Source organism: Botryllus schlosseri, chromosome 6 (assembly GCF_051294905.1).
Source record: "Botryllus schlosseri isolate E-star chromosome 6, Bs_hap1, whole genome shotgun sequence".
NCBI lineage: Eukaryota > Metazoa > Chordata > Ascidiacea > Stolidobranchia > Styelidae > Botryllus > Botryllus schlosseri.
Window position 1 is genome coordinate 26,783,076 of NC_137241.1, and position 17,872 is coordinate 26,800,947.

Genomic DNA, 17,872 nt, shown 5'->3' on the forward strand with positions numbered 1-17,872 from the left:
GAAATTTTATGCAACTTTTGCAGCGATTTCAAGTTTCCAAGTACCTTAATTATTGGGTACTCTTCGACCAAGATAAAATACGCAAGATTGATAGACGTGGGCATATCGGCGTTGGCCATTACCGCGCCACGACGCACGAAGACATATTAAGTTTTAGGCCATGTAACATGCAACTCCAAGAAGTGTACCAGAACGATCGGCAGCGAAAAAACCTTGGCCGAAAAGGACTGCCGTTACGCTGACCGAAAACTCCGTTATGTATATTCAAAATACATATAGGTATAATTGACCTTAGGCGCCTAAATGGCTGGCGCCGAATGTTCCTGTCTTGGCAATCCGAACGTCACGATACAAATAGGCTACCATCCCGCATGGAAGAATTATATGGCATGGAAGAACTACCAATTTGAAATCGTGTGCATCTTCTAGTTTAGTACGTTTGGGCGATTCTATATTTTTTGATATAGCAGACTGGAGGTCACGAAATAACAAATAACATCATGTAACGAAGTCGTAACAACGGGTCCACCCGGCCGAATATGTTTGATTATTATTTACGGGCCATACAGTTTCCAAAACACCTCACTCAGCTCTACCGGTAAATAAGATTACGTGAGCACAGAGGACAAGTAATTGATAGCAATATATATATGCAATTTCCAATCTTATTGAACTATTTTATTTTGAATTATCGAAAATTTTCGCGCTTCACGCTGGCTCACTGAACGGGGATCCTGATTTCGTGGCAGAAGCGAACAACGGCACGGGGGCTCAAGACCTAAGTGATTTGGTGGGCCTGACGAAGTGATGTTTCGTTCCTGCCAACGGGTATACACCCGAAGATGTTTAATTATTATTGAGTGGTCCTACCTTTTCAAACACAACTCACTCGGCTCAACCGGTCAATCTGATTAAGTGAGCAGAGAGAGGATAAAAATTGATACCAATATATATGCAATTCCCGATTATATTGACCGATTCAATCATGAATTATAGAAACTTTTCGCGCGATTAGTCTAGAGAAGCTGTCTAAAACGGACACCCGATTTAGATGATAAATAGGGGTAAACAGCCATCTTGCCCAAGAAAAACGTTTTTTCGGGGGGGGGGGACTGACGAAGTGCTGTTGTGGCCCTGGTATTGATAACTAATTTACGGATAGATGTGCAACAAGTGACTCGCACGAGATGAGATGCGTACTGCTTAGCCGGCAAAAAGCAGCATAATTGATAGTCCTATAGCTCGCCCTGGTATTCGTGCGGCCCCGGCCGTACTCTGAAATTCTAAATTTGGCCCTGCCATCGAAAAAGGTTGGGAACCACTGCTCTATAGTGCAACTATGATGTTATCGACAAGTAGGCTACTCATTATGTCGTCACAAGCCGGCACGGCGGCACCTATGTCTTCGTTGCTGCATCCGATTTTTTTCAACTACTGTAACGTTTTTTACAGCCAGACTATTTAGAGTCAAGTGTACCTGTTTGATGCTGGTGTGATCAGACTAGATGACCTTGACGGTCTTATCGATCATTCCTATCTAATACCGAATACTGTGCATGCATATTTTCTGTACCACCACCACTACCGTGTGTTATGTATTTTGGTTTGATGAATATAAAGACTCTCTCTCTTTCTCGATGTTACTGACGGCTGACAGACTCTAGCTAGATTACTATAGATAACTAACCTACGGGTAAATTAGTAATCTATATAGACCAGAGGTGGCCAACCTTTTCGGCTGAAGGGCCACATGAAATTGACGAACGAGTGCGTTGCCCACTAGCCGCGCCAGTCGCGTAGAATTTTCAAAGTTAATATTACTATTACTTGGGTATATTGCGGGTCGACTGTATACCGCCCGCTGCGCTCAGTTTGCAAGGACAGGACTATTCGGCATCTGGACATAACGATATCGAAGTTTCCGCTAATATACGACAATCATTTTGTGCTTACATTTCATCGTCGACGATCTTTCTGCGAGCGCAAACGCGAATATACTTTCTCTTGTAATTGCTAATATAGTTAGACTCAATCGGCTGAATCGGGCGTTTTTTCATTTTCAGGTGGGGGTAGGCTACAGAGAAAGAAATCGCGTGACAATTAAACACGCGAAGCGTGAGGAAAAATTTTACCACTTTTTTAGTTTATTGTAATGTACGACGATTTACTAAAAATGTGACTGCTGGACCCTGGATCTGCCAATGCGTCGGAACTGACATTTTAGTCATCAACATCCCAAGTGTTGCGGCCATACTAATTATATTTTTGGTGGGCCTTGAAAGTTAACAATCTGAGCAATTCAATTTCGATAATATAACATAATTTCGATAATATAATGGGAAATTAGCTCGCGGGCTACTCAAAACCTTCTCGCGGGCTACATATGGCCCGCAAGCCACGGTTTGCCCACCCCTGATATAGACAGACACCTTCGATAGTTTTCAGAGCAGGAGCTGGAGCCGGAGCAGTGGTAATAATGCGGCGCTGGAGCCGGAGCTAATGTATGAGAGAAGAAAGCTCCGGAGCTGGAGCAATGCAAATTTACGGCTGCTCCAAAGCCCTGGGCGAAAGGGGCGATCGCTCCCCCCAAATTTTTTGAAACTTTTCGTAAAATCAATAAATATAACAGTATTTTTGGGAAGATGAATGCAACCTCAAAAAAATGTTCGCGCTTCGCGCGATTTCGTGTCCATATACGCCTTCATTTTATTATCGGCATCCCAAAATAAATTCTTCCGCAAATACCCATAGTTGAATTTAGCTGCATTCTAGATTTAGAGAATACAAAGGTACCAGTAGATACACGACAGTAGCCCGAGGTCGTTGGGTTGATTGAGTCTAGGGGTGATAGTTCAGTAGGCTATGGGGGTTGGGGACTGTTAGTTCCGGCAATTTCCCTATCGAGACACACGAAGACATAGTAGGCTACATGCGACTCCACAAAGTGCGCTCCCAAAATGATTGACGTCCATAAAACCGACGCATGTATTCCGAAGCCTTCGATATAGATTTTCGGGTGCTTCATCATCATTGGTTTATTAGCAATTTTATCAGTTCAATACACCACAAAAAATGCGATACAATGAATAGACAGGAAGATGTCGAAGCGACTTGGATTTGTCAATGGAATCGGACACCCACCTTGGCCTAGGCGTAGTAAAGAGGAGGCATGCACACTGAATGAAAGTAAAGAATACAGTATAGAAAAAGAAAGCGACAAGAAATAGGGCGGCATGTCATGGGAAGCGAGATCGATAGGTCAGTCGTGGTCCGGTAATCTTGAGGATGGACTGTATTTATTTAGTAGTAATTGCTTGTATTTCGACTTGAATGTGGACATGCTCGTCGACTGTCGGATGGCCGGCGGGATACTGTTCCACACATCAGGTCCGGCATATTTGATGGAGCGATGATCTTTTCGGTCGATCATATGATATTTGGACGACGTGGACGCGCGCGTGTTGTACTTGTGCGCTTTTGATTCAGAGGTAAAGAAGTCATTGAAATATTCGGGGCAACGACCGCAGTGAAACTGATACATAAACTTGGCGATTTCTAGTTTCCGCATATCTTCTATGTTTAGGACGCCGAATCTCTTCAGCAGCGACTTATTGGATGGCGCCTAATGATCCTGTCCCTGCAATCAGACCCCTCCGACATAAATGCAACTGGCACAGGAAAATATCGCCATCTCCCGTTAAAAATTGCTAATTTGAAACCGCACGAGTCTGATCGAAAGAGTTTTTTTAATTTGGTCTGATATGTATCAGCAATTCCAAACTTTAAAGTAGCGTCAATCTTTACCGGAGGTTGCTAAATAACGGTGCTTCAACGAAGTAATTAGTAAGACTGGAATGGAGTTGCTCATATAGGTTACACGCACCAAGATTATTCATCAAATTCCTTCATTTATTCAAAAACATTTTACGCTCCGCGCGACTATAGGTAAGAAATTTACTATTTGGGCTCGTCTGTGAAACGATCGCCTTATACGTATAGTTGGCAACTGGAAGGTTCCATACGGTGCGTGTGTGTGTGCGTCTAAGAATCGTAGGTAGTGATGAAATTGCCCATGGCAGGATGTACGGTTCTGCGAGGTGTTCCCACGGGGGAGGTCCCCTAAACTCATAAAATATTCGCCCCCCCCCCCCTTTAAAAAAATTGCAATTCTGGCTACGACCTTAAGCGACTTTTTCTGTCTTAGCGAGCCCCCTTTGGACCGTCACGTACCCCCGCGGACCCCCAATTTTTATTTCAAATTTGCCTCTATTGTCATGCACCCTTCATTTGTCTTGTGCAATTATTAAACTGTAGGCAAGTGATAAAAACAGCAAAATGACCTTTTTTCAAAATAACATCATACTATTTATGTAGAAATTGGGAAGACTCCTTATTATTTCAAAGCTGATTTCGTATAGCTGCATTTCTTGAAATACGGGGCCATGTCTTGAAAATCCCCGTCGTCGATTTGATATGAGCGAGTGCCGAAAATCCGTTTCCACAATGATAGGTGCATGGGGGCGAATGTAATAATAATGAGTAACGCTTCCGACGACACATTTGGCTATGATGGCAACATAGGGGAGATGTGGTACCGATGGATCACTGGGACCGAAAATACTTGAAAAATTTTCCATGATAATTCGACGATTACACTCCGTGAATCTGTTTACAATTAGGCCTACATGCTGACAGAATCTTTCCTCGGATGCAAAAAAATACGACCTGCGTGAGTTATGGCGTCTGTGACGAATGATTTAGGTTATAGGGGGTGTAAAGTAAATTTGGATCGACATTTGCATTTTTCTATATCACCTTTCAGACTAACAAACCCGTCATAATTTTTGATGTGAAGTATAGGGCTTGTATCAGGGTAGCCTATATGGCACATATTTTTTGAATCAATACCATCCTCGAGTGGACTATTTTCAAGTCAATTACAATATTTATGGGGTTGGGGACCTATGGTACCGTAGCCAAATCAAGCAAAATAGATGGACCAACTATAATCACTTAACAACAGAAACTCGCCTACATATATATACGCTGTAAATCATATAGTTACCTGTGGTGTTTTATCGCTATTACGAGGTATTTGAAAGTCAAAATGTCGATTTGCGGGTAATATGTATGTGGCATTAATTTTGTAAGTTTACGCGTAAATCAAAACATGATTTTATGCCAACATTTGAGTTGATATAATCTATTTTATTCTTGAAGGTCGCGACGAAACTTTCTTCATTGGCTTGCTGTAGCTTAGTTTACACAACAAAACGAGTTATCAAATTTCATTTTTTGAGCGTATATCTCATAGGTCCCATGGTCTTGTGCCATTGGACCCACCGGGTGGGGACCGATGACACGTTCGAGCAACAAATTTTAAAAGCTTGTAAATATTTTTTGAAAAGGCGGATATTCATGTTAATGTCCGCGACAGGTAAAGCTTGTATCGAAGTGTTGGGACAGCAAAAGATCTGCTATTCTCGGCTGAAGATTTGAGGGCCAGATATCATTTTGCAATTTTTGATCCATCGGTACCACATCTCCCCTACATGGACCAGCCCAGTCATTTTTATCTAGCAGCTCATCGTGAAGTTATTTTAAAATAGCAGTCGTGTATATCATAGGAGAAAATGGATATCTGCAAGCAATATTTTCCTAAACCCCAACAAGACATCCCTAAACAGCAATATTTTAGTATGATTAGGCTGTTGGCAATTTGGCAATTAAAATTACTTTGCACAGTGGAATATTTCATCTAAGGCAGTCATTCTCTCCTTATTTTAGTCCTGAAGTTTTAGCAGTTATGAAGCGAAAGTGCTTCGTGATTTCTTTAATTTACAACAAACTAAAAATTAGGTTATCAACCATTTTGCAAATTTGGAGGTTTCGTGGACGCTTTGAAAATGCTTTGCGGACCCCCGGTTGAGAACCACTGCTCTAAATAATCTTGCCGTATGGACAATGGTCATATTTCAAGTGTGCCCCTGAATGTTCGATGACACGTCTTCTATCAGCCCTACCGGCAATTCTGATAATGAAAACGAATTTGCAATATGCAAGTAACAATATAATGAACCAATTTCATTCATTAACCATGAAAAATTTTCGCGCGTGGCGCGAAAGTGTTGACGCCCGAGATTTCCACAGTCATTATATTATCACATCACTTTATGTATGAGTGGAATATATGCCCCAGATGTTGTGTTAATCATCCAATTAGGGCCCAAGACCATCGTTTTTAACCTATTTTTTCCTTATCTTTAAGGGGGAGGGGCTCATTTGCGTCATCGAATTTTCACAAATTACTAATCAAATAATTAACACGATCGACGAGCGCGCCTTGTAGAGCCGCTACAAACTACTAATATTAATGACGAAATTCATCAGTGAATCTGAAATAATTTTCACGCTTCGCGCGACTACGAGCAAACCCATAACATGACCAGTGACCACTCGAGATGTCGGTGCGTATAGTAAGCCTATATGAATAAATAGATTAGTCTGTAGAGCACCGGAAATGAGCATAGACAGTTTGACATTTAGTTTATTACCGTGGAATGCGACCGTAGGCTACATGAGTAGTCAAAATGCGGCCGTGAATGGCAAAAAGTTTGGCCACCCCTGTTTTAAAACATTCTCCCTGGAATTGTGGCACGTCAAATGTTCGCAAGCTGCTAAATTATCACGCAATAGTTTCTACGGTGACATGATGCATTTGTCCCCATGCGTTGTGTCTGTATTTCGTATTTCGTCAAGTTATGCCAATTACAACAATTTTATTCAAATATACAAAATGCGTTTATGTTCATGACAGGCGTAAATATTACGATATACAGCGCACGATGTGTGTGGGATGCCAGTATACAAGGCCCCGTCAAATAAGGCCTATACTTTGAAATACATTGAATGCCTCTACCATTGATGCTGCGGCCCGCAGTGTCATCGAAAACTAAGAAATTGGCCCGCGAGCACATTTGAGTTTGAGACCTCTGATGGTGTAGGTGTATGACTATAGTAGGGTGGAGTGAAAACTTCTTTTTTTCAAGTCGAAAAAAGGTGGTTCTTAAATCCCGACAAATGACCTAAAACTTCAAAAAAATTGATTTTAGGGGATTGCCCCCATTTTCAAGCCGGCAATCCCCCCAATTTCAGCGCGAGAGGGGGTAAATTTGCCCATCTCGACAACCACTATTCGTAGAGTCATGATATATAGCTCAAAAGCTGCCAAAACATGATGTTTCTATCTGTCTCAAGAAGAAGGTTTTCTCTATTGTGAACACAAGAAGAGTTACTCAAAACCAGAGTTGGATCAATTGTAATTTGTAATTGTAATTGAATGTAATCAATTACATTTTTCAATGTAATTGCTGTAATGTAATTGTAATTGAAGCATTTTTATTTTGTGTAATTGTAATTGTAATTGTAATTTGACAAAAAATTTGCTCAATGACAATTTCAATTACATTAAATTGCTATTGAGACCTGACAAGCACAATATAAAATAATTGACTTATAATGCATTCTCTTTAAATGTCGACAAGGAATTTGGTGGATCCATTCGCGGAAGCCCTTGACTGCGCCCATGCGGGCGAAGTTTTTTTTATTTTTACCGCTATGCTGGCCTCGGCTGCCTTTGTATACAATTTTTAGATTACTAACCAACGGATGGATTCGCAACACGTGACTCACGATTGAATACGCCGAGAAGCGAACTGCTGAGCCGGCTAAAAGCAGCAGAATTGATAGTCCCATAGCTGGCGATCCAAGCGTCGAAATTTGATATGTATGGTCCTAATCGAAAGCTAGTGTCGCACTGATTCCGCAATAAAAGTATATTTCCAGGCAATGGTACCATCCCAAAATAGTCGTGAAAGTCTGGGAATCGGCATTGTTCTGAACAATCGCTGGGCGTAATTGGTAATTGTTGTGGTCATGCTGCTGCAGCGCTCTCACTTTTCAGAACAGTCGGCCTTAAACGGCTATTTTGGAGCAGTTACATTGCCCTGACAAGATTTTATTTTGTATTTTCGGAATTAGTACATCAATAGCTTACGATAAAGACCAGATGCATCAAATTTGGACGCATGGATCGCCAGCTCTAGGACTACAAAGTTTGCTGCTTTTAGCCGGCTCTGCACTACGTTTGGTGGTGCATTCATTCGTGACTCACATCTTGCGCATCTATCCGTGGGTTGGCAATCTACAATACGATTTCAGATCACGATGCTGCATCGTTACTTCGTCTGGCTAACTAACCAGACCACTGGATATTATATAACGTCTTATCTGACAAAGCACGGTTTTGTTTTTACTCCTCATCCTAATTCCTACGTCCCTCGATAAAAATAATATTATTTCTTTAATTATATACTATATACGCAAATCCAACACGTGCATATATTATAATACTTTTTCAACGACATACTGCACCCTATCCTTAATCTTAACCCATAGGAAATTAGGTAAATAACATTTTACATTTCCAATTACGTGAGCCATAATTACCGAGCATACAAAACACGCTTATATTACGTCACAATGACATCTTACATAGCATACTATGTACGCACATAAACGCATTTACTACTACACAATCTGAACTAGACTTGAATTGTTGTTAAATACGACGCTACGGTTGTCAAGGAGCACGGTTGAATTTATGATTATTCAATTACATGTTCAACAGCAGCAATTGTAATTGTAATTGTAATGTAATTGAAGCATGCAAGGAGTAATTGTAATTGTAATTGTAATTTGATATTTTTAGCATGGAGTAATTGTAATTGTAATGTAATTGAAACATACATGAAAGTAATTGTAATTGTAATTGTAATTGAACTGGAATAATGTAATTGATCCAACTCTGCTCAAAACACACTAAAATTTTTGTAGCGGGTCAATGGCGGGAGTAATTAAGTTACATGTTAGTGTGATTTACACAAAAACAGTTAAATATAAAAGCACACTGGTTAACGCTGTTACTCCATCTATTTTTAGAACAGGCCCGTGGGCGATTCATCTGGATCTTGCGGGCTATCTGGGGCCTGTGGGCACCGCATTGGTGACCCCTGATCTTGAATAGGGCTGCGGATTGTGGAAGGAGACGCTGAGTGGCCGTCGGACCCCTTGAGTGGGGTGGAAGAAAACATGTCGTGATTCGACTGCTGCTTTAGCAGCAAATATATGTGAGGCGCTGTGGCATATCCCAGCCCCTAGGGCTTGATTATTCCTTGAACTATGAAGCGTACACAGGTCCGTACAACCTACCCCCCAATTCGGAGCGGGCGAACTCGAAGGAGTCCAAAATTTTTTCATGAATCAAAAGAATTTATAAATTATTTTTTGGAAATCTATGCAACTTTTTCAGAAAAAAATCGCGCCATGCCCTATTTAATGTTGCCAAATATCCTAATATTTGGGTATCCTTCCCCAAGAAAAAATACGCATGATTTGTAGAAATGGACATTCCGGCGTCGCCCATTATCGCGCCACACGACGCACCAAGTTTTAGGCCGTGTGACATGTTATTTTAGGCCGTGTGACATGCTACTCCGAGAAGTTTGGCCGAAAGGAACTATTTTATGCCGACCAAAAACTTCGATAGGGCTGTTCAAAAATACCTTTTTTTTCGGATTCCAGCCATTCACTGATTAAATTGTCAGGTTACCCTAAAAACACGCTGCACACCAATTTTGGTTCAATTCCAACAAGTCAAAGCCGCGGCCGAGCCAATTAAAATATTTAAAATATCAAGTAACATTTAGAAAATACTTCAAATTTTTCTGTCAACGCCATGAAATAGTTGAGTTGCCATAAAAACCTTTGCAAAACAAATTTGACCCAAGTTCAACGTGTAGAAGCAGAGTTATTTGAGTTTTTCGATTATAATTATCGGATTATCCACCAATCAAGGATATTCCGAGAATTATCAACGAAAAACTCTAATAACTCCGCTTCAGAGCGAACCAGCAGCAGCCCATTGGTAACAAAACCCAATTAGGCTACCACACATGCGTTACGCGTTCGATGTAGGCTAAGTAAGTCGGCCTTGATTACTACTCGTAAACGTCGCATTACATCGCCATCCGTGCAATTCACAATTCACCATTGAGTTTCAACTCCAGAATCTCAGTCTGTACTTATCGAAATAGCCATGCGGTCCGTGCTCAAGTGGCGGAATATCACGAAAACGAACATCAACTCGAAACACAACGAATAATAACACAACTAAATCGCGTGCATGTGAAATGGTCAGCAGGCTAATAGTGTCAGATTGGATCGGAAATCCACTGCGATAGTCTCGAGCTGTCACCATATGTTGGTACCTTCCTCCCCTAATCCTCTTCCAACAGAAAATATTATCACGCCAAATACAAGGATTTCATTGTGCCGAAGCCAAGAAGTGAAATAAGAATATTTTGCTTGAAACGTGCAGAGAAAATGTTCTTACAAATAGTTGAAAAAGGCATAACAATGATTTCAAAAAAAAAACACAAGGAAAGGAGTAAGGACACGTAGTTGAGTCAAGCGAATAACCATTCCGCCGCGGATGGCAGATATATATATTCGGATTAGGGGTGGTGACCTCGCAATGGGAAGAAAGACTATTCTCATCGATGCCTATCAAACGATCGATTCATGTCCGTCTTGAATTTCATTTGCGAAGGTCCAAGACGCATACCTGCAAAATGAGACTCGATTCAAGAAACGCACTGAATTTCAACTCGAAATGTTAAGTATCTTTATCGACAAAGATATTGGCCGTGGCGTAACGCTCACGTTTGAAAAGTCGGTACTTTTTCTTCATGTATATCTCCTCTTCTCTTCACCAATTGTTAAGGTTAAACTACTCAGTTTTTACAACCTATTTAGTAGGGATGGTGTGAACCTCTGAAAGGTTCAGGTTCGTGTGAACGCGAACCTTTTTGAAAGGTTCTGTGTGAACACGAACGTGAACCTCATGACGTCACGTGACGTCATATTGCTAATCCCAACCCTATCTTTCAATGAAGTGATAGCGTATATTAATGTATACGATACCTAGCGAAGACCCGGGCCACATAATGTCACAATGCTGAAGTGCATATTGGCGTTTTAAACGTCGCTTAATGTATCAACTGAGGCAATCAAATGATATAATACTTCCATAAAATCAATATTATCCGTCGCTTTGCCAACAATTTCGATGAGGACTTGCCATGGAATATATGCTTACGCCTTAACAGTCTGGGCCAGACCGGACAATGTATTCAGCTTCTGAGTATTGCTACATTGATTTTGAGCAGAGTGTAAAACAGGGTTTCTAGACTTGCTACCGATATTATCCCATTAATAAGTTATACAGCGGTAGCCAACACCCCAATCGCACGTTTTTTATGATACAATAAACATAAACATCATTCGCTAACTACATGTAGTGTATTTCGCTCGTGACGTTGTGTGATTGCAAGTCGAGCTCTTAGCAGAGAGTCGCTAAATATTCACAAACGGAAATCAGGAGCAAACTTTTGTAACAAAGCAAGTAAAATTTTTGAGATTGGCAAGGTGCATATTCGTTTTGTGTTGATTTTTTCAGCTGCCAGCGGCGTGCACAGAGTGGCCCGCAGTTGAAATGCAATAAATTTGTACTGAAGATGTCATAATGAAGTGAAAATTGAAAATATATATGAAAAAGGTTCACAGTGCAGAACCTATCAAGGTTCTGTTGTGAACGCGAACCTCTGAATTTCCGAGGTTCACACACAGAACGCGAACGTGAACCTCACGTTCACACCATCCCTACTATTTAGTCCTTCATGAATAAAACAAGCCCTACCGTTCCATCAGACGCGCAAGCCCCCACTTTTGTACCGGCGGCGTTCCAACAAACCTCAAAAATGTAGCCCGTGCCTTCGTAGCTTCGAACCAAATGACCGGTCTGAACAAGAATTTGAGTTGCAAATCGAGCGCCCATTCCCCGCTACACCTTGGGTTGGTCACAAGATCCGAATAAATTACCAAACGTTTGTGCCAACCGAAAGAGTTTGTGTATATATCGTAAGTAGGGCTGGGCAAAATCGAGTACCTGAGTGATTCGATTCTGAATCACGTATATTTTGCTTCGAGTCGAGTATTCCAAGTATCACTCATTATGACGTCATAACATAATGTAATGTGTCAAAGTTCGAATATGTACCTTTTATGCCAACACAGGAATAGAATGTCTGCTATCCATCACTTTAAATATACTTTGGTAATTCTTCGACCAAACCGATTTCATTGAACTTTGTGACAATGTTTTGGGATGATCAGTACTTCGGAAATATGTTATTTCCAGCAACATTCGTGTCTTTGTACTATATGTTTCGCATGCTACGACACGGCTAATCAAGGTTTCGAGGCTTCCACAATGGAAAAGACTATCGAAACTATAATCCTCGGTAATAAATTAACTTTCACTGACGAGGAGCGTATAACTTCAGTACTCGAAAAAATCGTCTACTCGACTCGAATCATTAAAATTAGTACTCGATTCAGATTCCAGTACTCGAATCATTGTGATCGGCCCATATCGTAAGTACATTGAGCTGAAGCCATCTGTTCGTTTTGATTATTCGAATTTTCATGTCTGCGGCGTCATATTATAGGTGATGCGATTGTTGACATCCAAAGTTGTTTCGTTTCTCTCCTAGTTGCTGACTGTTAGCCAACCTGGGAAGAGTGTCAGCCGACAATATTCGGGTTCATTTCAATAGGAATACATTACGAAATAGTAAATATTTCAATACCACTGCAGTCTTGAAACCTCGATTGGTCGTATAGTACCCACTGGCGTAAGAGCAGATATGCTGCCGCCCATGGCTTTCGTTGCAAATGCCGCCCAAATTTCGAAATAGTTTCAATCTTTTAAATTATATTTACTGGAAATCTTGTTGTGTTGACTAGAAAAAATAAAAAAAAAGTCACCTCTTCTCCTCGACTCCCGCTTTACCCACCTTTTACAGTAATTCTGTAGTGTTGACTAAAAAAAGGTATTCACCCCATAGTTGCCGCCCAAGCAGCCTGTCGTCCTTATGGCGCAGAGCCATAAGCGCCAAGTGGCTGCTACGCCACTAGTCGTACCATCCAAAATTTTGGTGAAGGGCTGCAAAATTCATGGTAGCGACATGGTCGCGAACTTGCAATGGAACTATTTTAATACGTATGTATAACGGGCATTGTTTTCCTTGTGGTGGCAAAAAGCTACGTCCACGTTCACCACCACAATTGTAACTACCATCGTGACATACCTGCGTGTTCCAAATAAGGACGCGTTTATCGTAAGAGCCGCTGGCAAGCAATTGTCCGTCTGGGCTGAAATCGATTGAATGAATCGGTTCTTGATGCCTGGTCAAAGTGTGCAGACATGTGCCACGTTCCGGTTCCCAGAGACGCACAGTCGTATCGAAAGAACCGCTAAGCACGAAAAGGAAATCATTTAGCGAACAGCGACAGGCCAAGTTTCTTCAATGTACAATTGTACATTCAGATGAGATAAAGGAGTGGAAAGTTAACTGCGTGATACTAATATACGTATAAAGCTATGTAACAGTGATAGCGCGTGCAAATAAATGAGGGAGTATTATATGCTGTCCTGACTTAATTGTTTGCTAAATTGTGCCTGTTTTCGTTGCAATATAAACGTCGAATCTCCTAACCTCTCGATTCAGTTGAAACTGGAGGATAGAAACCTTCATCCTCTGATAGTTAGATAGAATCAACGACCGAACGGCTAAAGCTGATATGCATGCATGCAGCCTGATAAACCCGAGTAGGCTTTTTTCTATGGGTGGCCGATTCAGGAGTCATGCGTGGGTTTTGAAGGAGCAAAAACGTCCACGACAAATCAGTATATCATTAACATTTACCCTTCATTTACCTTCGATCTTGTAAAGGCTTGAGCTAACGTGTTTTCACAGTACGGATATAGAGATAGACAAACTCCTATCGCGACTGATTCAATCCCTGATTTAAGTAATCAAAAACACAAAAGACAGCAACACAGTAATGAACTCTGCGTCATTTTTCAACAGCACGAGGTCTGTATCAGAACAGACATTAGCTACGATCGTTGATCTCTTTCCGTATCTAATTGAAAACTTCTTCAACATGCATTGATCAGCTTCTAATTTTGTGGAGACCAAACGACCACCACTTAATATTAGTGAGGAGACCAGCACGAGATAACCTGACTCTGATAAATAAAACTTGGTCAAATCCAGAATCGACTACAACGCAATGATCAGAGCCAAATCAAACTACAGGGTTCGGCCACATGCAAGTTATTAGATCGATATCTCAGTATATTTATGGGTCAATTACCTACGCTGGCACCAGAATACAGCTAGGTCAAAATCCGATTCCTCGTGAAGAACCACTTCTCATCTATAGATATTAACGAACAGTGGATCTATTTCGGCCAAACACAGCGTAATCGTAATATAATCGAAGGCTTTTATTTTGTCACCCGCTCATCATGACACAATGTACAATGCGATATGCAATACACAATGTGACGTAATCAAGAGATACAGGGATGTCGAAAATACTAAGAAATCAGCAAAATCTTTCTGAAGATTTCCCAGAAGCAGCACGTACCTGGCTAGTAGCAAATTCTGATTGGGATTCGGCGACCCGACTCCGGCTGGACTCCATTTTATCGTGTAAACCTCTTTCTTATGCGCCCTGAAATCGTGAACGTATGTATCTTGCTTCATAGACCAAACCTGCAGAGTAGAATACACGAATGAGCAAAACCAGATACTAGCCATAGCCAACTGCCACACGTTTATTACATTAATTAAAGAATCTACATTGTACACTACTACACTATAGGACGTTATAGAATTTTTTTTCTTTGGTGTTTTGCGGCATATACACCGACTCACGTTATTATGCACACGATCTGTGCTTATCCACACAATGAGTGCATGATGTGCATATGCCGCTGGACAAGGAAGGTACATATATAGCATTTTAAGGTGTTTAAGTCTTGCACCACTCGTCCGTGCTATCTAGGAAATGCTGAGCGCCAAGCGCGGAAGCCACAGATACTGATCGGGTCTTTGGTTTGACCCAGCGGGTTACCATATTTTTGAAAACCGAAAGGAGGAGACTTTTTACAACTGATAAAAGTTAGTTTACCGAAATTGAAAATAGTCGATTTCGATGTACCCAAAAACACATTTTTTAGAAGTCTGAAGATTTGCAATACAATTATCCGATTGGAATAGGCCTTGCTCAATCACAATGCAGTTGGCAGTACGATAAAATATCGCACATTCCTCAAAAGGCCGCTATTAAAAGTACCAGACGATTAAAATGCAAATTGATCTTTCGCTTTATAGAAGGAAATCATTAACCCACATACCTTTAATGTCATATCGTCGGAGCCTGACGCTAGAAGTTGTCCTGATGGGTCCCATTTTACATGGTTTACTTCGCCCTAAACGAAATTCACATCATAAGATTTCCAGTAGCTCAGGAGGTTGTCACGCGTCCTAAAACTCACCAAATGTCCTTTGAATGTTTTCACAGGTTGATCGCACCCTAACCTACAAACTTGTATGCTCGTATCGGTCGAACACGATGCGAAACACGTATCATTTTGCCAATCAACACCGAGAGCTTGGGCTGAAATTAATTATTATGAATTTATTTATTTTAATTATGCATGAAAATGTATCAAAAATTTTAATGACAAGTGTTATAAATTGCTGTGTTATATCAAAGATACACTTGTTTTCGCAAGATCAATGATAATATTTATAATTAATGTCTGTGACTATAATTCACTGCAGAGCAAAGCGTTTCCCTCCTTTAGGAGTAACTTATTTGCCCCCTTTTTCGGGTAATCGAAAATATCCTCCAAAGACGCCCAAATATTCTCCTTTTTGGCAATTCGTCCTTCTTTATAGCTTTCAGAGCCAAGCGATTGCACAATGCACAGGCACAGCTAAAAGCGCCTTAAAAGACATGAAACGCGGAATCGGGATGCTCGAGAGTGTCTTTCGGGAGTCGAGACGGAAAAATGATCTTTCTTTAGTCAACACTACAGAATTTCCTGTAAAGATTTCTAATTTACCATTTTTATCAAACTATATTATATGTAGAGCTATTGATTGGTACAAAGCGTTCTCTTTCCCGAATCTCAAAGTATGGTAATCCTAATTAAGCGCGCGAATCGGATGTCTTGCTACAAATTTAGTGGATGTTTGGGTAAGGCAAATTATTACTATTAAACTGAACGGAATAGAAGCATGGAATACTGAAAAAAGTTACTTTGATGAAATCTAAACTGTTGCTTTAATAGTCCCGATAGAGCATCCCAAATTATCGTTGTTCTATCAGCACTCGCCGTTAAGATGTAGTTTCCGCCTTTGTTCCATTTCAAGGCTAAAATTGGACCTTTGTGGTGCCCGAGTAAATGGGCCAACTGTCCTGAATAGAAAGTAGATTTAGAACCCAATATTTCTCGGGAGGCAGAAACACCAGAGGTATTACTGAAATTCTTACCGTCAGTCGACCATATTCTTGCAAAACCATCGTATGAACCCGCTGCTAATAATGTCCCATCACACTGAAAAGATGGTTGCTAATCTGTTGATAACTTTTACGCAATGAGCATGCCATTTGCAGATGTGCAGAGATAGAGGAGAAAATTTCAGTAGAGAAATGACTTCATAACGACTAAAATGTTACGGGTAATTGTTTCTATAGTTGTACGGATCAGGCGTTGATCATCAATTAATTTTGGATAATGCCAACATGGCATTATAATTTCATATCGCTAGAACGCCGCCACGTAACGGTAGGTCAAATATATGAACTCAACATCGCTTACATTCCAATCAAGGGAAGTGACATCTTCATTCATTAGAACCTCCTGGTTGCGTTCTTGTATGGAATGCCGTAAAACGAGTTGTTGCCTTGGAGCTGCACCACCAGACGATGGCACATCTTCTTTCAAGTTCCATATGCGAGCGGTGGAATCTGCCGAACTGTTGAAATTAGATTATGTAGACAAGATATGCTAGCATCACTAGATAATACTTTCCTATACAAGTAACTGACTCATGCATGATGGCGACCCATTAAAGCAGAGCTTTACTGGTTGACTTGTGGCCTCACCCGGATGCTAGTAAATCGCAGGCCGGATTCCAAGCGCAAATGTAAACTTCGGAATCATGTCCTCGTAAAACTGTTGTTTTTGTTATCGGCAAACCATCATCGTTCTTTGTAGGGTCTCCTTTGATCATTGTGGACTGAATTCATTTCATTTATAGCTGTGAATATAGAAATAATAAGGACCCGCCAAGTACAATGTACAACCAAAGGCGTAGCCATAAGAAGAAATGCGAGGGGGCAAAAAATTTGATGAGGTAAAATATAATAATAAAACGATGATGGTCTTGGACCCTTTTTAGATGTTTAAGACAAGTTCTGAGATCGTTATACAATATACATATATTTAAGTCACTACACACATAATGTTATGGAAAATCGCCATGCAATAACTGCGGCGCCAGCGCGATTTTTTTTAAAGTAAATGAATGAAATTGATGGTCTATAATATTGTTACGTGCATATTGCATATGCTTTATCATTATCAGATTTACCGTTAGAGATGATAAAAGCGATGTCATCAAAGATTTAGAGGGCACTTATAATCATATTAATCACACATTTTTACGTACATCCTCCTGCTGCACGGTAAGACTATTCATCAGTTTCTCGAGGATGAGCGCCAGGCGGACGAATTGTCATTAATTACTTTGTTGAAACATGCTGTTATTTTGTAACCTCAAAGGGAAGGTTCTTCGGCGAGACGCGCACGATTCCCAATTGCATA

At 40.7% G+C, this 17,872-nt stretch overlaps 1 protein-coding gene across 1 annotated transcript; it reads right to left on the minus strand.

Annotated features, from left to right (window-relative positions):
• Positions 1-10,369: 10,369 nt before the first annotated feature.
• On the minus strand, positions 10,370-17,279 carry LOC145440176 (F-box-like/WD repeat-containing protein TBL1X). Its single transcript, XM_080317753.1, has 10 exons — positions 17,152-17,279; positions 16,865-17,033; positions 16,537-16,600; positions 16,303-16,461; positions 15,533-15,654; positions 15,392-15,466; positions 14,620-14,747; positions 13,272-13,437; positions 11,819-11,920; positions 10,370-10,684 (listed from the first exon to the last, which is right to left on the minus strand). Exons 1-10 carry the CDS (start codon positions 17,277-17,279, stop codon positions 10,658-10,660), a joined length of 1,140 nt encoding a protein of 379 aa, XP_080173879.1. The 3' UTR covers positions 10,370-10,657.
• Positions 17,280-17,872: the final 593 nt, after the last annotated feature.